Raw genomic sequence first — 27,271 nt, 5'->3', positions numbered from 1 at the left:
GGGTGCATCTAGTACCGAAGGAGGTGCACACACTGCAGGAGGGAAACGCCCCCAAATAATGGCGCCCTAGGTGACAGTGTAGCGGAGGAAGGCAGCACAGACCAGGGAGTGGGTGGCAGACCCATGGGACAGACCAGGGGGCGGGATGGAGCAGAGGAGAGGCAGCAGCTGAGCAACTGCATGAACCATGAGGGGAGGTGGAATGATGTGGAGACTAAGGGGCCAGGTTGATTGCGGCTACACCCTTCCAGGCTACAGTGCTCCGGGCGACTGCCCTTACAGCCCGCCACTTGAGCCACCCCTGGGAGTACCTGTAAACTTTGGCATATACTTGTTCATAAAGTTAATTGGAATGTCCTCAAATTATATTGCACCTACAGTATTGTTGCTAAACACAGACTTTTAGACTTTCAGGATAGCATGGATTCTTACCACTTTACTATTTGGCAGGAGGAAGGCATGCAATCTAGTTCCCATTTAGTTAATAAACAAATTAGGCCACTTACCTTCACAGAGGCTCCTGATACATTTGAGGTCCTGAAAGATGAAGAACAGAATGCAGAAAATGCCTGTCGTGGGTAAAACCACAAGGCTATGGGTGGTTTGTGTAAGGTCACATGGGTGAACCTTAGCCAGTTAGGTGTTAGTGGGTAAGGTTAATGGTATTTAAGGCTTGTGGCCACATGATACAAGCCTCTTTGTTTACAAAGAGGTGACACTGTGTGTGAGCATAATAGTGTGCTTTTGAATTGAATTATTGCTTCTTTTTTTCTCTCTGTCTTTCTGTAGTTGTCACATTTTTTTTTCTTCCTTCATTCTTTTTCTTGTGATTAAATGTTTTGTAGTTTCTGTCCTTGTTTCTTCTTTTGACCTTGTTCTGTTTGCATTCTGAAACACTTTGCCCGTGTACTCAGTACATCCTGCGAGTACAATCACAGTGTCATCCTCCTGTGCAGTGGTGCACCTGAACACCTAGCCCACGTAATCAGTACATTCTTCAAGTGCAACTCCCGTGTATACCTCCAATGCCAGCAGTCATCTGATACCTTGCCTGCATACTTACAGTAGTTCCACATCCTCATACAGTGACCTTGCTAGTGCTTCTTTCTGAAGTACAAACCTCCTGGGCCTCATCGGTGTTCTAATCTCCATTTCCCCACGTGTATCGGATACCTGATCAAAGGGTCACAAACTGCTTGCTGGTTGCAGCTTAATCCCATATCCTGCTTGGAAGGGTCACTGGTGAACACCTCCCAGCAGATTAGACTCCGCGCCTTTGATCGGATCTCGCCAACATCCGATACTTGTGGATGAGGAGGTCCTACATCCAGGCCTCTCACCTCCGATTCTTTCCACAATCCCGGACCTCAGCTTTCTGCTCCTTAGTAGGAGACCCTCCTGAGTCAGGCATGACAGTAAGGACGTGGAGGTGTGGTTGGAGGTCGCTCAGCCTTCGCGTCCTGCACCGGAAAGTCCAGCTACGCGCCATTAACATGGTTAAAGACAAACGCTTTGCCTTCAATAATGGGCAGAAGTGTCGGTTTAGACACCTTTGATTGAAATGTGGTGCTGGTTAAGGGATAAAGTTTTAGCTCAGGTGCAGTTAGGGCATATGGCAGGACCTGTTGCTCAACCCCCTATTGCAGGTCTGGTGCTTTCCACAATTGGTGTTATCCCTAAGAAGGCACCAGGTAAGTTTTGGTTGATACAGTGGGGGTTTTCTGTTAATGATGCCATCCCGGCTGCTGTTTGCTCTGTGGTGTACCAGTCATTTGATGAGTTATTGCTGATGTTAAAGAGCAATGCCGGGGAGCTCTGATGGGTAAGGTGGATGTTGAATCGGCCTTCTGTTTGCTGCCGCCTCATCCTGGCACTTTCAGGTATATGGGGTTTCGACTGGATGGCGAATATTACACAGACAAGTGTTGCCTATGGGATGTTCGGTATCCTGTGCATATTTTGAGCGTTTTAGCACATTTCTGCACTGATGCATAGAGACCGGAACAGGAGGTCATGGGATGGCTCACTTTTACCCCAGTCTTCAGCAGTACAATCCCTGTAGCTTTTGCAGATTATCAGTCTGTCCCTGATGTTTTTCCTGGAGAGAAGTGGCTTCTTTGCTGCCCTTCTTGACACCAAAAGTCTTTGTCCTGTGTCATGCCAACAGTAAAGCATCCTGACACCATTCATGTGTGGGGTTGCTTCTCAGCCAAGCGAGAGAGATCACTCACAATTTATTATCTTCCTCCTTTTATCCCCAGCATCTCCTGACCTCCCCTATCTCTTCCCTGGCCCTTCCCCATGAGGCCATGGCCCTTTTTCAGGTGCATAATATTAAGTCCCTATTTAAAAATTAGGGGGGGTAGGGGGCACCAAAAGTCTAGTTACGGTTCTGCTGCCTTGCTATGGTAGCACCAGCCCTAGCAGCAAATGTCTACTGCTGGTAATGTAGATTTTTCAACTACCTGTCTAGACTAAAACACTTGTGCTGGTTTAACATAGGAGGGGGACAAATAAAATTAACAAAAAGAAGAGTGATGTATAGAGTTCAGGGATCACTATAAAAGTTCCACAATTTTGCAGACAGTCCAGCTGTTTGGAAACTAACAGTGAATAATGGTTCAGTTTAGAAGGTCAAATGACCGTTAGTAAATACAGTAGTATTGAGCTAAACTCGCTGTCAATCCATGGTGGATCCCACTGGACTCCAAACCCTGGCAAAACAGTTGTTAAATACATTTTACCCTTAGGGCTTTCACTGTTTCCCACTATACTTTATGTGATATTCGACAAGTATACCATGTAAATTATGTACTATAGATAATATAAATAACTTCAAAAGATGAAAATTTAAGTACGGGTTGGTAATTAGTTATTCCCCTTAAAATTTAGAAAACAAACAAAATGCACAGACCATTTACTGTACTTTATTGCCCCACATTATTTTTTTTTTCTAAAACCATGAGCTCACCTCTATTGAGATGTTTTTGTTACTGACCACTAACAAAAGTCACACCGGCATGTTATCAGAAACCTGTCCTCTATCTAAAAAATTGTTTATTTAAAATATCTTGGTACCATATATGTACTTAAAAATGTATTGTTGCTGTTCCTAACTTACTATATTGTCTCTACACATAATGATTATGGAAAATTCAATGATAGAAAACTCTTTCTCTGTCTATGTGTTGTGGTCATGTGACATGTGACAGTTCCATGTACTCCACCCTAAAAACATGCTACAGTAACAGGACAAACAAGCGAGGGTGAAAAGAGCAGAGTGATGCAAGCTGAATAATAATGGTAATTGATCATCGTGCAGTGGCAATAACTTGGCAAGCAACTCTATTGTTTGAAATGTAAAACATTAAAATTCAGAAATTACACACCCTTTGAACCTCGTATATAAAGAATAAAACCTGCTGAGATATCACACTTTCCACGGGAGCTGCTTTATTTCATCTGGAAAGGTTGTCATTTTGCTTGAACATCATGTCTTATTCTTTTAGACATTCATCACAGTCAGTAAGCGCTGTCTCAGGAGGTTATGGTCCGGGAGGTGGTGGTTTTGGTCAGTGTGGAGTAGCTAATGGGGCAGGCTTTGGAGGAGGTGCTGGATTTGGTGGTGGATATGGTGGTGCTGGTGGATATGGTGGTGCTGGTGGATATGGTGGTGCTGGTGGATATGGTGGTGGTGCTGATGGTTTTGGTGGTGGAGCTGGCTGGGGAGGAGATTTTGCTGGTGGTGCTGGTGGTGGTGCCCAATATGGTGGAGGTGACAGCCTTTTCTCTGGCAATGAGAAACAAACCATGCAGAACCTTAATGACCGCTTGGCTGCTTACCTGGACAAAGTCCATGCTTTGGAACAGGCAAATGCCGAGCTTGAACGTAAGATTAAGGAATGGTATGAAAAGCAAAAGCCTGGTAGTACTACTGGAGAAGGAGGAAAAGACTACTCTAAATACTACACCACGATTGATGATCTAAAGGCTAAGGTAGGTTTAACAAAAATATAGAAGTTTAATCGCTACAAAATCTGGTTGCTAAACTGCTGCTTTATACTTTATTAGATGAAACCATGACATCATCAGCATTAGGACTACCTAAAACCTTAACAGGAAGAACTTCTAATTATTGCCAATATTAGAATACATCTTAAACTGTACAATCAATAATTGCAGATTAGTTGCATTGGACATGCTGTGGAAGTGCTTTCTAATTGTAAATAATTGGATGGACTAAGTAAATAAAGGATTATTTAAAATACATTTTACAGTATATAACGAATATCTAGTTAATTGTGATTTGTTCCCTTGAAAAGTCATAGCATGTACTCTTTAACCTGGTCTGTACTGTCGTTGCCCAAAAATGTACTGTAGGGTTTCTAAAATTTACTAAAATGACATTTCAATAGTATACAAGAAGAGGAACAATTGGGATTATATTATGCTTTTCACATGACTATAGGCCTGATTCAGAGTTGTATGGCTTATGCACAGCAGCTATGTCTTCGGTCTGTATGCATACAGTATATGCTACTGATGCAGGAGGCATCTGAAGGAAAAAGACGCCTCCAGGCAGCATTTTAGATCTGATGCCCATGCAAGATCGGATCAACATCGTGACCATCAGTCTTAATATTTGCGTTATCAGCCACCTGAGTAAGCCTAAGCTTACACAGAATGGCCACCGCCTGCCCACTTGCGAGGCCAGTAAATTTGTATCGGAAGACACAGACACTGGCCTCAGAACTCCCAGAATATGGGGCTAACATGTCCCTGTTTTCTGGGAATGCAGGCAGTGCAGCCCTGTCCCCGCCCCCAAAAGGCCACAGCATGTCAATCATGCTGTGTCTTAGGGGGGAATGTGACCACTGTCACAGTCAGTGATCGGCACATGCACAGTATAGATCCTGCACATTCACCGATTATTAAACATCATAATTGTATGAAAACCATTGGGTTTGTGTACTATTCTGAATCAGGCCCTATACACCATTAAACAGAGTTGCATTTAAGAACAGTATATATTTTTTATGCTGTATGTGTAGTTAAGTAAAAGCCATACACACATGAATTCAGAGTTGATGTAAAGTATTTTGGTGACTCACTAAATTCAAAACTCTTTGCAAAAGATGGCGTTCTGCCATCTCTATGTACAAAGCTACATATACTCTCATAAACTGCTGAAGATCGTGTGGCCAGGTTAGTGTCTTTCTGGTCTATTAATTACACTAGCTGGAAATGACTAGTCTGGTCATAGAAGTCCCAAGGAGTCTTAAAATACACTAGCACAGGGGTTCCCAACCACGGTCATCAAGGCACACCAACAGTCCAGGTTTTAAGGATAGCCATATTTGAGCACGAGTCTTAATTAGTACTGCAGTTATTTTGATTTGACCGTCTGTGTTCAAGCATGGATATCACTAAAACCTGGACTGTTAGTGTGCCTTGAGGACCGAAGTTGGGAAACACTGCACTAGCAATTACCTTTTTTTCTGTTTCCAGAAACAGATGGTGCTGGTATTCAGCACTGTTGAGTATCATCAGAAAAAGCACAGGAGCTCTATAATTTGGCAAAGATTTTATTTTTCCTGGACCCTTATAACCTATAAACCATTAAATCTTAGAATTTTCATTATATATGTAACATGTTATCTGGGTTGATGTGATAAAACTGTAATGGTGACATGTTTCCCACAGATTGTTACAGCTACCAGTGCCAATGCAAGCATAGTACTGCAGATTGACAATGCCAGACTGGCTGCTGATGACTTCAAGATGAAGTAAGTTTGATTTTGTTGCTGTTTAGCTTACATATATTGTCCACTTGTGGTATATGTGGGTGTCACACTACAACCAAGGGTGAACCTGAAGTACTGTAAGGGTTACACTTTGGAACACAACAGAGAATAGTAGCACGAGAGTGATATCTGAAATTCTAGAATTACAATTTAGTTTATCATATCAACAAAGTCCAAATACACAAATGACACAAAGAGGATGAAAAACCTTCAAAAGTGAAAATTCCTATCTTTTCCTGCATTATCACAGTATATAGGGGCCCATTAACCATTTCTCAAGATTAATTTTCACATACTTCTGTAGGAATGATATATTGGGCTATTCATTACACAGATATCACAAATAAATCCTGCTTACCTTGCAGCCTCAATACTGTCTGTTGACCTCATACCCTAGTATGGGGGCCTTCATTCATCAAACTCTGAAAACTGAATTGAATAAGGTTTACGACTGTGCTATTCATGACGAGTCAGATACAAAAGAATCATAAGGATTTAGGTGTCCCATAAACCTTGGATCCAAGAGGTCACAATCTTTTTTCTTTATTCCTGTAGTTTTATTTGATCAAAATCATGTTATTTCCTATTACTGTTTCCAGAATATAAACTACTTGTCAGAAATCCAGTCATAGGAACCAGGATGATGTTTAAGCTCCATTTCTGCAATCTGTTAGAAGACCTCAGTTAATCCTTAAACTGATGTGCATAACATTAAGCGTAGAGGAAGCTATTCCCTTTTAGCATATACATTAGCATGTACAGTATTTTAATCTATATATAGATATGTAAAGTCACTGTTTATAAGTTTTCTGTGTACCTTATCTAAGTTCAGGGCTTCAAGACTTTTGGTGGATTTAGGGGGAAGGGTGCTGTAGAGAGTGTGGCTACACTCCCTCTTTGTATACATTATTGTGATGACATGTGAATCAGGGACTTGATCGCAGCATCGCAGGGATGTGTGGTTACACCTCCCCTGCACTCCCAGGCCTCTAATGAGGCTCAGGCCCAGGTAATCTGCACTTGCTTGCTACCCCCCTCCTCGTGGTGCCCTTGTCCAAGAGTTAGTATACCTACCTACATGAGTACAATGTATATGAAAAATAATAATAAGCAGTTGCTAAATGCATTTTATAAGCCAATAAAAGTCTTCAAAACCAACTTCCCTAGCCCATATGCAGATTAGAAATAGGTGGTGTTTTAGTAATGTGTTTCAATGCATTTGGTATGGTATTTCCCGGTGTGTCATCTTAAATATACATTATATGTACATGTGGAGTCAAGGGAACATAAATACACCTGAGCTCACTAACAAAATCTATGCGAGTATGATATGGCTTGAGGTAGGCTGCACTGTCAATGAGCTTAGTAACAAATGCCCAATTACCGCAACTTGACAAACATGCTCCATCTGTGGTTTGTATTACAACAATTTCATTTTCACTTGTCTACATCTGTTTACTTTATCAGGTATGAGAGTGAGCTGGCACTCCGCCACAGTGTAGAGGCCGATATTAATGGCCTGCGTAAGGTCTTGGATGATCTGACCTTGTCCAAGTCTGACATGGAGTCCCAGTTTGAAGGTCTTACAGAGGAAATTGCTTTACTCAAGAAGAATCATGAGGATGTAAGCTTAAAAGACATATCAGTTTCCATTGCTTTGAATTTACTTAATATGCCAATAGCAAAATATATATTTTTTTATTCTGTAGGAGGTTAAAGGATCCCAAGGAACAACTGTGGGCCAGGTTACTGTAGAAATGAATGCCACGCCAGGTAATGATCTCACGAAGGTACTAAATGACATGCGGGGGCAGTACGAGGCTATGGCTGAGAAGAATCGCAAGGCTGCTGAGGATCAGTTCTTGAAAATGGTGAGAATCATTGTTAGGCTTTTCTAACATCTATAGATCATGCAAACTGTGTGCTGATTAGGTCATGCGTAATGGAAGTGTGTTGGCAAGCCAGGATGCCAGCATAGATTGTAATTCTGTGAACAAAGCAGAAGCCGCCCATTGTCTTAGGTGGCTTTATTTCTAATGTAGCAGGGGCAAGATCAAATCATTTGGGGTAACAGCAATCACCTGCACTTCCTCCTGTAGATGTTGTATTACAATAGTGGTGATTGACAGCTTAAATATAGAAATTTTTATGCTGGTATTACCAATAGACTCTTCAAAGACTAACACTGCTTACATCGTACATGGATAATGACTAGCACTGTATTTTGTCTCTCTAAGAGTGAAGGTTTGAAAAAAGAAATATCCACTGGCGTGGTGCAAGTCCAGACCAGCAAGAGTGAGGTCTCCGATCTGAAGAAGGCACTTCAAGCCTTAGAGATTGAGTACCAGTCACTGCTCGCCATGGTAAGGAGCGAAACACAATTCCTGATACAGAGAGCTTTTCAGCTCTTGAGTGACTTTCATTTATTGGCCTGTACATGCACTCCTGCACCTTTTACTAATACACTGCTTTGTCTTTACAGTTATTTTGTGTGTGTTATTGGCAATGTATTTATATTTCATGAAAAGTTGTTTCCTTTTGCTGCCCGGGTATACAATAGTATCCAATGCGGGTAGCACAACAGATCTGTTGTATCCCCGGGCAATGGAAATGCTCTGCCTGATGATATAAATGCAAATCTAAGAAAACAAAAACCCAGACAGAAGCCATAACAATAAAGCACTGTGTATAGTAAAAGTTGTATAAATAATAATTTCAATTAATGTCATCAGAAGGTGGAAAATCCCTTTATTAGCGCTATTGAGAATTTATATAAAGATGTTAAAGTGTGATGCTTTCTTGTGACAGAAAAAATCCCTAGAGGATACATTGGCAGAGACAGAAGGACGTTTCTGTATGAAGCTTGCACAGATCCAAATACAAATTGCTGGCATTGAGGAGCAACTGTCACTGATCAAAGAAGATATAGAGTGCCAGAAAGCAGAATATGAAGATCTGCTGGACATTAAGTCTAGGTTAGAGGCAGAGATAGGGACATACCGCAAGCTCATAGAAGGAGAAAGGTAAGAATAGTTATCAATGGACAATTGTATTTTGTGCTTGGTTATTTCTAATGTGCTTGTAATAACTGTCCTTCAATAACTCCAGTGGTACTGGACAAAGTGGTGCAGGGTCAGGAACAACCTCAGGACAAAAAGCTGTTGGAACCAGGAGTGGATCATAATTCAGCACAGGTAACCATTTTTATGGCTACTTAAAATTATTACATTACAACATATTTATATTAGAGATAAGTGGTTCAGTTTTGGTTCGGATCTTCCTGCAAAGTTCAAATCTCAGAATAAGGTAAAGCATCATCTTTCACAGACATCTCGGCACAAATGTTCGTGAAAGATGACATTTCACCTCGTTCTGAGATCCCATCTTGCCGGGGAGATCTAAACCAAAACCAAACAGCTTATCTACAAATCCTACACTGGCTCCCCTTCCCTTCACCCAAATCAAACTTCTCACACTCACCTACAAAGCTCTCACCCATTCCTCTCCCAGTTACATCTCTGACTTTATCTCCCTTTGCACTCCCGTCCGCCCTCTTTGCTCTGCTAATGAATTCCACCTCTCCTGCCAACTAATTACTTGTTCCCATGACCGTCTCCAAGATTTTGCATGTGCTGCTCCCTATCTTTGAAATTCTCTACTGTACCCTGTCAGACTTTCCCACCTTCAGTAAAACTTCAAACTGGCTCTCAAGACCCACTTCTTCATCAAAACTTTCCAGCTCTCATCCTATCTCTCTGTCCCAGGCTCACTATCTACCCCATCTGTGTCACCCCTGTCTGTCTACCCCTCCCCTTTAGAATGTAAGCTCTCACGAGCAGAGCCCTCTTTCCCATGTGCTTTTCCTTCCCTTACTATTACTATTTGGCACCTAACCCTGGACCTGCTACTGTACTACTTATTTGAGGCTTATGAGTCTTATGACTGCTTGTAGCAATGTTTATATGTCATGTAGTTATCCTGCACTGTCTTGTACTGTAAGTCACTGTTCTCTTGTTCTGCTCAATTGTTTATGTACTTTGTTAGGCGCTGAGGAACCCTTGTGGCACCATAGAAATAAAGGATAATAATAATAATAATAATAATAATAATAATAATAATAATAATAATAATAATAATAATCTAAGGGCAGACTAGATGGGCCAAGTGGTTCTTATCTGCCATCAAATGCTATGTTTCTATCTCTAGTTTATATTAATATTGACAATATTTGAGACATTGCAATAACAAACTGGATGCACAAGAGATCTATTTTAGTAAAAATATAAACAAACCATTTATACAAACATTTTTCTCAATTCTCAAAACCTTCACAAGCCTAGTATATTCCTAATCCTCCTTCTATGCCTGCACAGTACAACATTATAAATAGTGCTGCAAGAATTAAGGAAAGTTCTATTAGTTATACTGTAGCTATGTTGGGGATGACAACTTTATTACGCAAACAAAAAAAACAAAAAAAATTAGAAATCAATTAAATAACTGATTTCGGCCACTCTTATGAAATAAAAAGCCTTCTGAACAAGTTGCTTGCAAAACTATTCACAAGTGACTAGTGCACCAAAACGGGAAATAAAACTAAGTAAATAAATTTAAACCTTCAGTGCATTTATGAATCAAGTAGTTACCAGGTGCCTGTTGGTTATTGATTACAACATATTTGTGCCATTAGCATCATGGAAGTTTTAGGGCCTTATGTATGTAATATGGTGTGAGTTGCAGCCGCTGTGGGAACTCCTGCGAGTTTTCCTGTATTTTATGTTAGTGCTTCTTCCTCAGGTGTATACACAGTTTATTAAGTCACGGCATATATTTATATCCCAAATCCAAATATTTTTCCCTGTCACAATTTACTAAGATGTCCAGTCCAAATGCCACGTGATGAAATGTATATTTATATACCGCTATTCTCCTTCCACTGGTAAAGTGGAGATGTTGCCTATAGCAACCAACCAGATTCTACTTAACATTTATGTAGCACCTTCAAGAAGATAATAGCTAGAATCTGATTGGTTGCTATTGGCAAGATCTCCACTTCTAAAAACTATATTAACTAAGTAGTGGGCTAGATGAGCAACGGGGATAGACGCATGCTTTCCTGATTCTTATTTAGGAATGTTAGGGGTATGCACTGCACATGAATGACATTGTTTTCTTTTCTTTAAGGAACGAAAAAGACAGAGAGTGAACAAAGTGGTTGAAATTATTGACAATGGATAAGTTGTACAGATATTGTTGAAGTAAATGAGGAAGTCCATCACTAATGCCATCAGAAATACTGTCTACACAAGCAAAATGGAAACCATCTGGGTTCACTTACAAATCTTTTCTTCTTCTTCTTCTATGGAACTTTTTCAGACAGGAGAGTAAATACATTATGCAGATCAAATGACACCGCTGCATTCTTTCACATCTTGATGGAAACATTGCTCTTCTTTCTATAATACTGTTATTGAGCTGAATACTATATATATATATATATATATATATATATATATTTATGTCAGTGTCTGAAAGTTCTGTAGATCCCATGATGTTGCATTCTGTGTCTCTCTTTATTATTATTGGCACCTTCAGCATACTTTCTACTGCTTCGCACAAGTTACAAAATAAATGCTTTTCTTATGCAAGTTACACCTGGTCACTGTTCCTTGTCATTAGCTGTATTATAATTATAGACGAGTGTGATGTGCCATGGTTACTGCTGGTGATAGAAGGCAGCAGATTTAGGGGCCTAAGTGATCAGAGTTGAGATTGTGGGCCTGATTCAGAGCTACTGTACATGCAGTCTGCACTCAATGGCGATGCTCACGTAGTTGAGCTATTCTTTATAACTGAGTGTACGTACTAATGTGCTTTTGTGTTCAGATCACACAGTATCATACATGTTATGAAAAAGTGATAAGCTTTTCTGGGAGGGGGCTAGTAGTGCACACAAAAGTGGTCTGTTCAGTGGGTGTATTATGGGAGTGTCGCAGGTGTGTCATTGCAAGCAGCTGGGTTCTCAGGTGTACAACCACAAGCCAGGGCCGAAACTAGGATACATGTCACCCAATGCAAGTCAGCAATTTTGCGCCCCCTCCCTTCCTGTACCTGAAGTTTGTCCTTGCTCGTCCATGCAGATGGCTGGCATAAACCCCCTGGCAATGAGTATAAACCCCCATGGCCAGTAAGGACCTCTAGCATTTGTCTCCTCTTTGGCGGCGGCCATTTTTGGATGGCCGTTTTCTGAGTCTGCAGCCCCCAAGCCACCTTGAGTCAGCTTTTTTCACCCCCTGCAATCTGGCACCAGGTGCACGTGCACCTCTAGCCCCCCCCTAGTTGCGGCCCTGCACAAGCATAGGAGGCCCTGGCCAGACAGAGAAACTTTGTCTGCCATAGGACTAGTGCAAGTTTCAATGGTGGCATCTAAGGATGCTCCAATCGGTAGTTCAACATGCATGAACGGTAAAAGTGGACACCTCAGTCCTTACACATTTGGCTGAACGTATTTATACAAGGGAATGAGTTTACAGCGGCATTTGCAAAAACTTGCATAAATTATATGGGACCTCCTAATATCCAGTAAGAGTTTGCCTGCGGAAATCTACGCAATTTTCAGATGGCAATGGTTCCTGGGAAGGATTGCGACGTTGTGTAGAGGGATCCGATGTAATCCCTCTGACCTCTTCTGTTCTAAAGGGATCGTGGGGACAGATGATTTTCGGTTCAGCTCTCCCAGCACCGCAGAAATCATGAAATTCTCTTCTAATTAAGAATCAACTTCCGCAATTCACAGCGACTCAAATAATTAATTATCTGGGGACAATAGGCCCTCAATAATGAGTAAGCTCCATAGCAGCTCCCCTATATAAGCTTATAAAATACAGTTATTAATGTTGAGATGAGTGGTGTAACTAGGGTATTTGGAGCCCAGGGAAAATTTGAAAAATGGAGCCCCCCCTCCCTATGCAGTAACCTTTATATTGTGTCCCCCCCCCCCTCTGCAGTGCTCCTAGTAGTGGTCCCCCGATACAGTACTACAGTAATAGTCCCCCTCAGTAGTGGTCCCACCCCAATGCAGTGCCCCCAGTAGTAGTCCCCCCCAGTAGTGCCCCCAATAGTACAGACAAAGAAACACAAGTTAAAAAAAAGAAAAAAATTGACTTACCTGAACCCCCGCTCTGGCTCCCACCGCCACCCACACCTCAGTCCTCCCGGGCTGGCGCGCTCGGCATTATAGGAGAGACATCCATCACCCACTGCAGGAGTCTGAAGGCGGAGCTCATGAGTAAGCTCCAGCCCAGCTCTTGCAGTGGGCGCAGCAGCAGCCAATGAGACTCTGTCTGACTCTCATTGGCTGCTAAAACACACAAATTGCCGCTGCACTGGTGGCGATCCCAGCGGCGATGTGTGTGTAAATGTGTAGTTTGACGGTACAAATAATTGGATAGCATACATATATCAAATGAGTATACATAAAAGATTGTTTTCATGAAAATACACAAAAAGATATATAAATAAGAAGATGTAAAAGTATATATTACAAAACTAATAATATTGCAGCTTTGGATGATAAAATATGAAGAAAAAGATTTTACTTTCTCCTTTTTGCATGAGGTGATATACTGTTTTGAAAAAAACAGAAAAAAGTCTTTTGCCGTGGCATAAAAAAGATGCAGTCAGTAGATTGAGGTGCAAGCCTGCGTTACTGTGTATCAATTTGATATAATGTTGCTCTGGCTCTTACCTGGATCCAGATATGGCGGCCACCTAGTCTCTTTGGATGTAACTGATGTTCGGGTGGATGCAGTGTGAGTGTGAGCTGTATATAGCAGGGCTGTCAGGTGTACTTCTCCGAGATGCAGCTTTACAGGTTTCTCCGAGCCGTGGCTTGTGTGGTTTCCCCTGCGTCCCCGTAACTCAAATCCGGATGGGTCTCACAGGGAGAGTGTGTGTAGCACTGTTAGAAGTGTATGTCCGGTCCAACGCGTTTCAATCTCCAATACGGCGGTGATCTTCGTCAGGGCGATTTGATTGGCTGTATGAACATCAGTCTTTTATAGGAGTCCTTATTCCCTTCCCTTTTTTATAGGAGTCCTTATTCCCTTATTGGATAAGCATGCTGTCAATCATCTACTTGTTGTTCTGTCAGTTTGTAACAGAGTGTTGAATGTGCAATTGATACAAATGATTAAGTAAGTTGAAAAATATGGGGATGCAGTGGTTACATTAAATGGTGTATTAGCTAGAGTGAGATAAACTTTTATATTATGAATAGAGGTTGATTATATGTTTGATTTTTCAGTTTTTTTGATAATTTTATGTATTAATTTTTTTAAATTATGCTTTGTGAAATTGCGATTGAAAGTAAATGAAAAATTTTTTTGAGACACAGTGCATCCGGAAAGTATTTACAGCGCATTACTTTTTCCACATTTTGTTATGTTACAGCCTTATTCCAAAATGGAATAAATTCATTTTTGTCCTCAAAATTCTATACACATTACCCCATAATGACAATGTGTAAAAAGTTTTTTTGAGATTTTTGCAAATTTAATTAAAATAAACAAAAAGCTAAGAAATTACATGTACATAAGTATTCACAGCCTTTGCTCAATACTTTGTTGATGCACCTTTGGCAGCAATTACAGCCTCAAGTCTTTTTGAATATGATGCCACCAGCTTGGCACACCTATCTTTGAGCAGTTTCACCCATTCCTCTTTGCAGCGCTCTGGAGCACGTTTTCATCCAGGATGTCTCTGTACATTGCTGCATTCATCTTTCCCTCTATCCTGACTAGTGTCCCAGTTCCTGCCACTGAAAAACATCCCCACAGCATGATGCTGCCACCAGCATGCTTCACTGTAGGGATGGTATTGACCTGGTGATGGGCGGTGCCTGGTTTCCTGGAAATATAACGCCTGGAATTCATGCCAAAGAGTTCAATCTTTTGTTTCTTAAGGTCTGAGAGTCCTCCAGGTGCATTTTGGCAAACTCCAGATGGGCTGCCATGTGCTTTTTACTAAGGAGTGGCTTTCCGTCTGGCCACTCTACCATACAGGCCTGATTGGTGGATTGCTGCAGAGATGGTTGTCCATCTGAAAGTTTCTCCTCTCTCCACAAAGGAATGCTGTTGCTCTGACAGAGTGACCATCGGGTTCTTGGTCACCTCCCTGACTAGGGCCTTTCTCCCCTGATCGCTCAGTTTAGACAGCCGGCCAACTCTAGGAAGAGTCCTGGTGGTTCTGAACTTCTTCCATATACGGATGATGGAGGCCACTGTGCTCATTGGGACCTTCAAAGCAGCAGATATTTTTCTGTACCCTTCCCCAGATTTGTGCCTTGAGACAATTCTGTCTCAGAGGTCTACAGACAATTCCTTGGACTTCATGCTTAGTTTGTGCTCTGACATGCACTGTCAAGTGACCTTATATAGACCGGTGTATGCCTTTCAGAATCATGTCCAATCAACTAAATTTACCACAAGCTGAAGCTGTAGGAATATCTCAAGGATGATCAGTGGAAACAGGATGCACTTGAGCTCAATTTTGAGCTTCATGGCAAAGGCTGTGAATGCTTATGTGCATGTGATTTCTTTTTTATTACATTTGCAAAAATCTCAAAAAAACTTTTTACATGTTGTCATTATGGAGTATTGTGTGTAAAATTTTGAGGACAAAAATGAATTTATTCCATTTTGGAATAAGGCTGTAACATAACAAAATGTGGAAAAAGTAATGTGCTGTGAATACTTTCCGGAAGCACTGTAGATGGTGATTGTTGGTCAAATTTGTTTTAAGCAGTACTTTGCAGTGTGGTTGTATTTTTAATATAATATAATTTATTAAACAGAGTAGTGTAGATTTTTTTAGGGTTTATAATAAATTAATTCCGGTGTTAGTGATGAATAATTATTCTAAAATCTAATAAACTGTTGTATCATGAGTGGTTGAAGAGGGTGATTTTGTTTCTTGGTGAATGGAGAAATATAAGGGAAAATTATATTTGTGTTCAAGTCTTAACTTGATTCCAAATGTTCTTTTGGTATGATATATATGGATTCTTCTTTCGATTTATTAGTTCCTATGTTCATTTTGTTTATTTCCTCTAATTTTATCCATGTGGCTATTGGCTTCTTTATCACAACAACTTTATTCCCATTAGGTAATTTTGTCTCTTGTATCTTGTATGAGTATACAATACCTGGTATTCTTACAGGTCTCACTTGGTAATACTGACCAGGCCCTTCCCTGTTTAGCTTCCAAGTTCCGAAGTGGTTGGGCGTTGTCAGGGAGGTATGATTGTATATTTCACAAATATAAGAGGTATGTAGACCACTTATGGGAGTATGTTGTTAATTTCTTTTTTAGGAAACTAGCCAGTTCAAAGTCTATGTTTAGACCTTTTGGTTGCAATGTTTGTAAGTTGTATATCCATTTTGTTTCTTCACGTGAGATGATGTTGGTGTAATTTCTTCCTCTCCAAGGGACTTCAACTTTATTTAAGGCTAAGAATTCTAGGATACTGGGATCTCTATTATGTCCTTGACAAAAGTGGTCTGGTACACTATGTGTTATGATTCCTTTTTCTATGTTCCTTTGATGTTCTCTTAGTCTTGTGTGAAGTTTTCTAGCTGTGCGGCCCACAAATAGAAGGCCGCAAGGTCATGTAAGCAGATAAATTACTCCCCTGGAGTCACAGCTTAGTTTGTCTTTTATTTTAAATTCTTCTTTTGTTGTTCCTGCAGTGAAATTAGTGATGGGTTTTGTTCCTTGGTTTTGGTGGTTCGGCATGGAGGGGACATCAATGGGTTTGCTTAAAAGAAAAATGAAGGATGTCTCTAAACGAGTGGCCGAGTGTGACGCTTTGAGATGTTATGTCATCTCTGGGATGAGACAGTGCCCAGCTGGGTTCAGTTGAGGATTGCATAAAGGCGCCCATACATCAGGCGTCCGATCTCACCATCCTGCGATCCTCGGATCGGAAACGGTGATCCGTCAGTCGGAAATGCTGACTGGCGGCCATCGATGTTCCATGATCTGTCACAGGATCAGTGAAATTCTCCATGTTAAATTCCACCAATGTGCCAATCACAATAATTTTTTAATTTTCACCGTTCCTGTGATGCCGGGTTGCAGGATCGCGTCGATCCGTCACTGATGCATTAGTGCCTTTAGTCATCAGTGCTGATTTTTTGTGAAAAGTGTTATGTGAACTCTAGCCTGAAGCTAAGCTCATCTGGGTATTGTTGAGGATTTCTGATTGGGAAGGCCAGCAATCAGAGGACTGCTGAGTGTTGAGGGCAGGCCAGTGTTGTCCGCGATTGCTGATGCTGACATCAAAGATCTTAAAAGCCATAGTTGCCTTGACCTCTGCACTTTGTCCCTGCTTCCTGGTCCAGGGCAGACTGGCAACAGCACTGACAGTCACATGTCATGTGAGGTGCTGTGATGCAGCCAGTATTGCAAGGGCACCAGGGCCCTGTTCCCTAATCTCGTTCCTTGGCTGCAAAGCATGTGCTCCCCCCACCCTCACATATTAACACTTTCACCATTCAATTGCCACTGCCATCATGATGTACTCCCCACAGGAGGGGCATGAGTGTGGGGAGTTAAAGGGGGTGGCGCGCACCTTCCATCATTCAAGAGTGGAACCAGGCAGCTGTGCAGAGGCTCCCCACCTCCCCAGCAGCATGGGACCTGCTTCCTGAGTCTAAAAGTGGTAACAGGGTGACAGGGGTGACACTGGTGAGATGCTCAGCAACAGCAACAGGTAAGACTAGACGAGGCTGTATAAGCATGAGACAATATAAGAGTCCTCAGTTTCTTGTGATGGGTAGTTTAGGGAATCTGTTGCTAGGCAGTTTTCTATTTTGTGAGGCCTTTTCTTATATTAGTTTTCGGGCAGCCAATTAGGGTTTATAGGGGCGGGTACATCTAGGTTTTGCTATTTAAGGCCGAATTTGAATAGGTTCAGCCTCTTTTTCAGTTGGAAGTGGTGGGGTGTCTAAATAGGGCGCCAACACCTATTATTTTAGAAGAACTTGATAAGTGGTTGGAGGGTTATCCTAAGCGGAATGATGCAAGGTTTTTGTTTGAAGGTTTTAGTTTAGGTTTTCGTTGCCCATTTTCGGTTATTTCCAAGTAGTTGCTCGCAGGAATCTCAAGTCGGCGAGGGAGTTACCGCTGGTGGTGAGGCAGAAGGTGGAAACGGAGGTTCAATTGGGAAGTATGTGCGGCCCCTTTGAGGTGGAACCCCTGCTGGGTTTCTGCATTTCCCCTCTGTGGGTGGTGCCCAAGAAAGTACCAGGTAAATTCCGTTTAATCAAGCATTTGTCTCACCCACGCGGGGGCTCCGTCAACGACGCCATGCCTGAAGAGCTTTGCCGAGTGCAGTACCAGCTGTTTGATGATGCACTGAATTTGATTTGCAGCTTTGGCCCTGGGGCGTTAATGGCAAAATTAGACATCGAATCGGCTTTTCGGCTACTGCCATTGCACCCCGATTCCATGCGATATATGGGTTTTAAGTTGGAAGATAAGTGTTTGCCAATGGGGTGTTCTGTCTCCTGTGCTTATTTTGAGAAATTCAGCACTTTTCTTCACTGGTGCATTGTGATGGGCACTGGCCAACATGGCATGGCCCATTATTTAGACGATTTTCTCTTTATAGGTTCAAGTGACAGCAACATTTGTCAGGAAATGTTGTTTTCAGTCAGCTTGTTGTTACATGTTTTGGGGGTTCCCTTTTTTTTCCTTTCACTTTTTGTTTGTCCTATTTGGGTATCGAGGTCGATACCAGGGCAGGATGCTGCTGACTCCCGGCGGATAAGGTCCAGAAGCTTTTAGGACAAATTGAAGAAAGTTTGAGGTTTGATAGGCTTAGATTGAGGCAGGTGCAATCCCTTTTAGGCTCGTTTAAGTTTACATGCCGAATAATTCCAATGGGACAAATTTTTGCCGCAAGCTAGAGAAATCAACAGCTGGTGTGGTAAAACCGCATCATACCATCAGCCTCTCTAGTGCGGTTTATTTCTGCAAGTAATTTTTATTACAGAATTTTCACATAACAATTACATAGACACAATCACGTGAAAATATTCAATAAGCATATCAGTATACAGAATAAAATAGCCCAGTTAATGCAAATATAAAACCATACGGACTCAGAAAGTCCACATTCAATTAATATGGCCATTTATTAAACCTTCACATACAATTATCAAATTAAATTAATCATCTAATATAACACAACAAAACAAATAAAAAATATAAAACACAGAAATACAAAATTATAAAAAGTAACAAGGTGAAAAAGAGGGGGGGGGATTTTCCACCGGGAACCCAAGGACCAAGACAAAAACCTGTAATAAAGTTGTCTGGGGTGAATAGGAAATGTAATTATAATAGTCCCATTAGGGATGCATAGCGGGCCGATTCACAGAAATCTAACCACGGAGACCAAATCTTCAGGTAATTTTTGGATTGATCAGTTTAAGACAATATAATATCATCCATTGAGCGATATAGATCAATTCTTTTGAACTAATCCACTAGAGTCAGGGGGGAGGTAGATATCCACCTCACAGTAATGACCGCCTTGGCAGCACTATTGAGGTACTTAAGAAGGGATTTTTTGTAAACAGATAAAGGCATGGAAATTAAGTTCAGGAGCCAAAATTCAGGACCATCCGGAATTTCCAAACCCAAAATCTCCCAGGCAACTGAGATCACACCATCCCAAAAAGGCCTAAGAACCGAACAAGATCACCAAATGTGGAGAGGATTACTAAAGTCCCCACCACATCTCCAACAACAAGCCAACACCCCTGGATACATCTTAGATAATACTGAAGGACAACGTTACCATCGAGAGATTACCTTAAAAAGAGTTTCAATAGTTAATATGTGGGTAGAGCTACTCCAGGATTTCTCAAAAATAGAAGTCCATTGAATATCACTAATTTCTGTACCAAGATCTGTCTCCCACTTTTTAGTAAAGTTTGGCAAAGAGGAAAAGCGATATTCAATCAGGAGTGTGTATAAGGTGGAGACAACGTGGGAAGGGAAAGTTGGGGACAGTACCAGTTGTTCAAATGGTAGGGACTTATGAGTTCCTGAGGAGAGGAGACTCTGTGATTGGATAAAGTGTTTAATCTGGAGATATCTCCATATCTCATTATTGGGTAAATGCCACTGATTTTGAATATCCCCAAAAGACATAACTCCAGAGGTACCTAACAATTGACCTACCCTGTATATCCCTGCCCGTAACCAACCTTGGAAAGCCAGGCTGGACACCCCAGGAGGAAAAGAAAGATTTCCAAACAATGGGACTAGAGGAGTGGAAACCGTGGAAATGCATTCTAAGCCCCTAAGTCTTTTCCAAGTTCCCAATGTAGGTCCTATAGTTGGATGTGAAATACTAGGTAGTCACGGCATCCAAGGTACAACATTTAGGGGTATCTGCAAAAAGGAACCCTCGATAATTACCCACTGTTTGACAGAATCCATCCTGGACCGATTCTACTAAGTATAATCGCGTCATAATAAGAATTAAAGTACGGGAGCTGGAGTCCACCCAAGTGTCGACATTTAAATAGGATATCATGTTTGAACCAAGGGGTTCTCCCACCCCACACAAATTTTTTTACCACCCGATGAAGATCCGTAAACCAACCATGAGGGATCAGTACTGGCAAAGTTTGTAGGAGATAGAGCACCCAAAGCAAAATGTTCATTTTTATTACATTAATCCTCCCAATCCATGAGATGCCTTTACGTGTCCAAGTAGTAAGCTCATGTCGGATCTTCGCAAGTAATGGAACAAATTTAAGTGAGTGAATCTTAGAGAGGTCCTTGGGGAAGATAACTCAGAGGTATTTTAAGTGGGAAGAATGCCACTGAAAGGGAAAGGCCTGTTGCAAACCTGCAAGAATCGATGCAGTAACCATGAGGTTCATAGCTATCGATTTAGAATAATTCATTTTAAAAAAGGAAAGATCGCTAAATATTTTAAATTCTTTCATCAAATTAGGGAGGGATATAGTGGGGTTTGTAATAATTACCAGCAGGTCATCAGCAAAAAGACCCAACTTATATTCTGAACCCCCCACCTGCAAACCTGAGATATTCGGATTGGCTCTTATAGCTCGCGCAAGAGCCTCCATGCATAACACGTATATCAACAGAGACAGCGGGCACCCTTGCCTTGTCCCATTAGATATTTGAACCGGATTGGAAAAATCTCCATAAATTTTTATTCTGGCAGTTGGTCCCCTGTAAAGCGCTAAAATTCTATGCAAAGAGATTGGATCAAGTCCCATATATTCTAACAGACCCTGCATGAATGTCCAACCAATGCGGTTGAAGGCCTTCTCTGCATCGGTAGACAGTAGCATCGAGGCCTCTGGAGACCGGATTGCCAGGTGAATTAAGCTAAGCATTTTGGTTGTGTTGTCCCGGGCCTCACGACCCAAAACAATACCCACCTGATCTGAATGAATCACTGAAGGTAAGAGTAATTTTATCCTGTTTGCAATGAGTTTTGCATAAAGTTTCATGTCCACATTTAAAAGGGATATAGGTCTATAGCTAGGGCATCGTGAGGGATCCTTCCCCTCCTTGGGTATAATGGTGATATGAGCCTCTAAGGATTGAGTTGAAAAATGATGTTCATCAGAGATTGTATTAAAGGCCTGGAGCATCATAGGTAATAGGGTGTCTTGAAAAGCTTTATAATATGAAATCGGAAATCCATCTGGGCCTGGACTTTTCCCAGATGGAGACATTTTAATTGCCTCTCCCAATTCCTCTATTGTAAAAGGACTATCCAGAGCAAGAGCATCATCTGTTGACAGTGTGGGGAAATTAATGTTTGAGAGATAATCCCGTATCTTTTCGAACTCTACCTCACCAGTAGTCTGAGAGGAGCCTTTAGACAGATTATAGAGTTCAGAGTAGCATGAATGGAATGCTTCAGCAATCTCCGAAGTTAACTGACATTCCCGACCCAAATTGTCTATTATCCACTGGATATGCATGGAGGTCTTCTGCGCTTGCAAAGCCCTGGCTAACATCCGACTAGGTTTATTCCCCCATTGAAAAAAGCGGCTTCTACATTTACGGTAGTCCAATTTAATTTTATCCATCACGAGCTTGTTCAAGGACCGTCTAGCATTTGTACGTTTTTCCAGAACATCTCCAGAACAGGAGGATTTATGCTTGTTAGCATTTGTTTGGGGTCACTATGAAAGGGGTAGATCTAAGGCAGCCATGGCTGCTGCATTAGCAGGTATTTCCTTTTACTCGAAGATTTAGCAGATACCTGATCACACCAAGACCTTCGTGCTATCTAAGGCCCTTTAAGGTTTGGCCAGAGAAAGACCTGCCCCTGCGGATGGCCGCAGGCCCATTGATTTGAGCTTATTATGGGATCTTATGTCAATCTTGCCATCTGTGGCTTCGAGTGATTTTGGAGCCTTGTTTTTTAAGTGTGCATTTTCGTTTGTATTTTTTGGTGCTTTTCGGGTCAGCGAGCTGGTGGCGGTTAATAAACGTTCAGAGGTCACCGGCTTGCTATCCCAAATCGTGCTGATTAAAAAGGAAAACCAACAAGTAAGGGCACTAACTTCTAAAGAGGGTGTGAAGACCTTACACAAAATCAAATTGTGTTATAGACACATATATGACAGCAGCCTTTATATTGATGGGAAATTTGCTGGATTCCAATAAAATACAAAACAATATAAGAACAAAAATATATAGGCACTCATCAAAAAATGTAAATAAATTTAATATAACATAATACACAGAAATAAAATAGAAAAAAAAGAAAAAAGATGGTATGTATAAAAATTAGGGATGTGCGCCGGACCATTTTTGCCGGATTTGGAATTGGATTTGGTTCTAATTTGTCGTCCGGCTTTGGATTTGGATTTGGATTTGCCAAACTGCGGTGACTGGCTTTGGATTTGGATTTGGATTTGGATTTTTTTACAAAAATTGACAAAAAAAGCTAAAATCACATAAATTGGTCTTTTTTTTTCTTCCTAGAGTATTATTAACCTCAATAACATTAATTTCCAGTCAATTTAGACCATATCACAGCTTATAATATTGTTTTCAACATTATTGGCCAAAGGTTGCAGTGAGCTGACTGGTTATTAAGCGACAAATCAGCGGCACAACAACACAGACACCACAGTATAAAGCACATCTATGACACATTGCCACACAGCAGTGGCAGAAATGAAAAGTAGTGCACCCACCCAGTGGGGTACAGCCAGCAGAATCACAGTACTTGTTTACATAGTGGGCTACGGCCCAAGGAGTCACAGTGCACAATCTTATTCACATTACACCGCATATAGGGCCTGATTCACACCATAAAGTAGTGTCTCTTATTTATGTTACGACACAGTGGTGACCAATTTACACAATGCCCACAGTAGTGCCCCTTTTACACAATGCCCACAGTAGCGGTGTCCCTTACACAATGCCCCCAGCAGTGGTGCCCCCTATGCAGTCCCCTTAGTAGTAGGGTCCCCTATGCAGTGCCCCCAGTAGAATGCCCCCCAGTAGTATGCCCCCCATTAGCATGCCACCCAGTAGTATGCCCCCCATTAGCAGGCCCCCCCAGTAGTATGGCCCCCCCCAGTAGTATGGCCCCCCCAGTAGTAGGCTGCCCCTGTAGTATGGCCCCCCCTGTAGTATGGCCCCCCAGTAGTAGTAAGCCCCCCCAGTAGTATGCCCCCCCAGTAGTAGTAAGCCCCCCAGTAGTATGGCCCCCCCCAGTAGTATGGCCCCCCCAGTAGCAGACCCCCCCAGTAGCAGACCCCCCCAGTAGTATAGCCCCCCCAGTAGCAGGCCCCTCAGTAGTATGGACCCCCAGTAGCAGACCCCCCTCCAGTAGTATAGCCCCCCCAGTAGCAGACCCCCCCAGTAGTATAGCCCCCCCCAGTAGCAGGCCCCCCAGTAGTATGCTCCCCCCAGTAGCAGCCCCCCCCAGTAGTATGGCCCCTGAGTAGTATGCCCCCCATTAGCAGCCCCCTCCCAGTAGTATGCCCCCCATTAGCATGCCACCCAGTAGTATGCCCCCCATCAGCAGGCCCCCCCAGTAGTATGGCCCCCCCAGTAGTATGGCCCACCCAGTAGTAGGCTGCCCCTGTAGTATGGCCCCCCCTGTAGTATGGCCCCCCCAGTAGTAGTAAGCCCCCCCAGTAGTATGCGCCCCCCAGTAGTAGTAAGCCCCCCAGTAGTATGCCCCCCCCAGTAGTATGGCCCCCCCAGTAGCAGACCCCCCCAGTAGCAGACCCCCCCAGTAGTATAGCCCCCCCCAGTAGCAGGCCCCTCAGTAGTATGGACCCTCCAGTAGTATAGCCCCCCCAGTAGCAGACCCCCCAGTAGTATAGCCCCCCCAGTAGCAGGCCCCCCAGTAGCAGACCCCCCCAGTAGCGCTCCCGGCCCTTGCACAAGTTAAAAAAAAAAACTTACCTGTATCCCCGCTCCCACGCCGTCAGCTCTACTGTCACACGCTGAGGAGGGAGCCGGAAGACGGAGCTCATGTGTGAGCTCCAGCCGGCTCCCTCCGTACAGCAGCCAATGAGAGTCTGTGTGACTCTCATTGGCTGCTGTAACAAACACACAGCTGCCGCTGGCGGCTGTGTGTTTGTGTCTGTGTAGGGCAGAGCGCTATCACAGCGCTCTGCCCTACACAATAGGAGCCCTGATGTCGGATTCTCTAGTGAGAATCCGACATCAGGCAGCCGCCGTTCGGGTGGACTCGGATCCCCAATGTTCGGAGCGGTTCGGATTCCACAGAATCCGAACCGCTTATCTCTAATAAAAATATATAAAATTAAAAAACAAATTACAATGACATAAAGACCATGAATGTATCAATAAGTAGTTAGAGTACAGTAATGACAAATGTTCAAATAAAAAACAATGGGCCTGATTCAGAGCCGGACGCTCTGACCAGAGCGCTCGCTCTGAATCAGGGCCCTCCTCCATTAAAATGGAGCGTCCTCCTGGACGCTCGTATAGCTGTGGGTCACCACCCACAGCATATACGAGCGTGCAAAAAAATGGTTGCGATGGTCTTGACCATCGCGACCATCGGACTTGCGAGGGAAACTCTGCGGTCGGGTTTCCCAACCACAAGCCCTGGAGTGATTTTGGCTCTATCAGAGCCAAAATCACTCCCACTGACATCACTAGTGATGTCAGTGGGGCCGGCTTCAGACGGTAGGCGTTCCCATGGGAACGCCTCCGTCTGGCAGGCACGCCCACCAAAGGGGGCGTGCTGTCAATCAACATCGACAGCACACCCCCTTTGGTGCGAGACCCCGAGCGATGGAAAGCCCGTCGCTTGACGGGTCTTGCACATGCGCACGACGGAGCTCCCTCCGTCGTGTGCATGCGCAGTGGGGAACATCGACCCACTTGCGAGCGTACTGCTGCTCGCGAGTGGGTCTGAATGACCCCCCATATTGCTAAAGAAGTTAAAACCATTGATATTGTCATCGGTGTGAAAAAATGCCTTTGGGATGTTAAACCCACATCAGGGATAACACCATCAAGACATTGTGAATATTGATACATTCACGGTCTTTATGTCATTGTCATTGTAATTTATGTTTTTTAATTTTATATATTTTTATACATACCATCTTTTTTCTTTTTTTTTTCTTTTATCTCTGTGTATTATGTTATATTAAATTTATTTAAATTTTTTGATGAGCGCCTATATATTTTTGTTCTTATATTGATTAAAAAGGAGTCAGTCATTTGCAAAATTCCCTTTTCTAAAATGGATCAGACGGGCCGCGGGAGGTGGGTTTCCCTTAAATCCCATGCCATTCCTGACATCTGCCCTTTGCGCTCTGCGGTCCTTTATAGTCAATCAAAGCCTGCAGGGGGTTCCAATTTTTAGTTCATTTAGATTCTTCCCCTCTTACGAAATTCCAGTTTGCGGCAGTTTTTAGGCAATGTTTACTTGGTTTAGCGCTTAAGAGTGAGGAGTATGGTACTCACTCGTTTCGCATTGGCGCTGCTTTGTGCGCTGCGGTTGGAGGATTGATAGCAGTTGCTATTCAGGAGACTGGGAGGTGGAAATCAGCTGCTTTTAAAAGTTATTTTCGTTGTGATAAACTTTGATGTTGCGCCCGTTGCGCCAACCCAGAAACATTGCTTACTTGTCAGTTTTTGAATGATTAGCATTCAAAAACTGAGGGCGTGAAGGGATTTTTTATTTTTCCTTTTAGAGGCCCTGATTACAATTGGCTTTACAAGCGGTCCATGGGAGGTTTTTTAATTTTTCTTCTTCACCTGGGTTTTTCTGTATTAATATTGTTTGTTGCATGTTTTAGTTCATTTACATGGTATTGGGGTATAGAATACTGATGGTTAGGTATTTTTCTTTTTCAGCATCCACTGGCTCTGCGGAGCAGGTGTGGCTTGTGGGCCACTCCTATCTGTTTTGGGCTGAAAGGCACCCGTTGGCTAAAAAGGCAGATATGTTGCTGGGAGGTCGTAAAATTAGATGGCTTGGGGTCCGAGTATTACATTGGGCTTCCCTAATGGCGTTGCTGTTTAAGCAGGAGCAGCAATGGGGCTGTCCCGATTGGCAAATTTTGCATTTAAGAGGCAATGATGTGGGCCAGATTAAGGGCATGGAGCTGATGCTTCGGATAGGGTGTTATGCCATTGGCCGGGGGTACATATAGTGTGGTCGGAGAATGTACCTAGATTTGTTTGGAGAGGCTATAGAGATTTAGTGGCTTTGGACAAGGCTAGAAAAAAGGTAAACATTCGTGATTGCTGCGGGAGTGTTGTGGTCAAGCACCCATTGTTGATTCTTGAGAGTCCGAATTATTTTAAACCAGATGGAGTGCATTTATCAGTTTTGGGGTTGGGAGTTTTCTTTAAAGTAATTTTTTTCAGCATTTGATTAGCTGGTGTGGTTTTGGGTGGCAGGCTGTGGTTCATTGAACCTAGTGTTGGCAGGAAGGGGCTACTAACCAGCAGCCACATGTGGTGTAAGCGGTCATTGTGGGGCACTTGCCCCTTTGAAGGACGGCGAGTGTGTCCTACCAATGCGGGTTGGACAATTGGGCGTTTTCTTCGCGGAAGTGTCCGGACTGTGCCAAAGTAAGTGGCGGTGAGACTTGCACAACGCAGGTTACGCATATTGAAAGGGGAGCTGGGTTGTGGTAGAGCCTTCTTTTGCCACCCTCTTTCATTATAATAAATTTGCAATTAATAAATACATAAATTCTGATTCGAACCAAGCAGTTGTTGTCAGTGTCGTTATTTCTTTTTTAGAAGTTAAGCTTAGCATAAGAGGTTGTAATGTTTTTCATAATAAATGAATGGATGCCTTAGACTAGACGAGGCTGTATAAGCATGAGACTATATTAGAGTCATCAGTTTTTTGTGATGGGTAGTTTAGGGAATCTGTTGCT

The 27,271-nt window shown here is 42.6% G+C and overlaps 1 protein-coding gene across 1 annotated transcript; it reads left to right on the top strand.

Annotated features, from left to right (window-relative positions):
• Nucleotides 1-3,492: 3,492 nt before the first annotated feature.
• LOC148521794 (keratin-3, type I cytoskeletal 51 kDa-like) lies at nt 3,493-8,988 on the top strand. Its single transcript, XM_088474747.1, has 7 exons — nt 3,493-3,996; nt 5,704-5,786; nt 7,272-7,428; nt 7,514-7,675; nt 8,042-8,167; nt 8,613-8,827; nt 8,913-8,988. The coding sequence occupies exons 1-7, from the start codon at nt 3,493-3,495 to the stop codon at nt 8,986-8,988; spliced, it is 1,323 nt and encodes a 440-aa protein (XP_088330873.1).
• The last annotated feature ends 18,283 nt before the right edge of the window (nt 8,989-27,271 follow it).

Source organism: Taudactylus pleione, unplaced genomic scaffold, assembly GCF_031769625.1.
Source record: "Taudactylus pleione unplaced genomic scaffold, aTauple2 ptg000155l, whole genome shotgun sequence".
Classification (NCBI taxonomy): Eukaryota; Metazoa; Chordata; class Amphibia; order Anura; family Myobatrachidae; genus Taudactylus; species Taudactylus pleione.
This window is presented reverse-complemented; position numbering and strand designations above follow the sequence as displayed.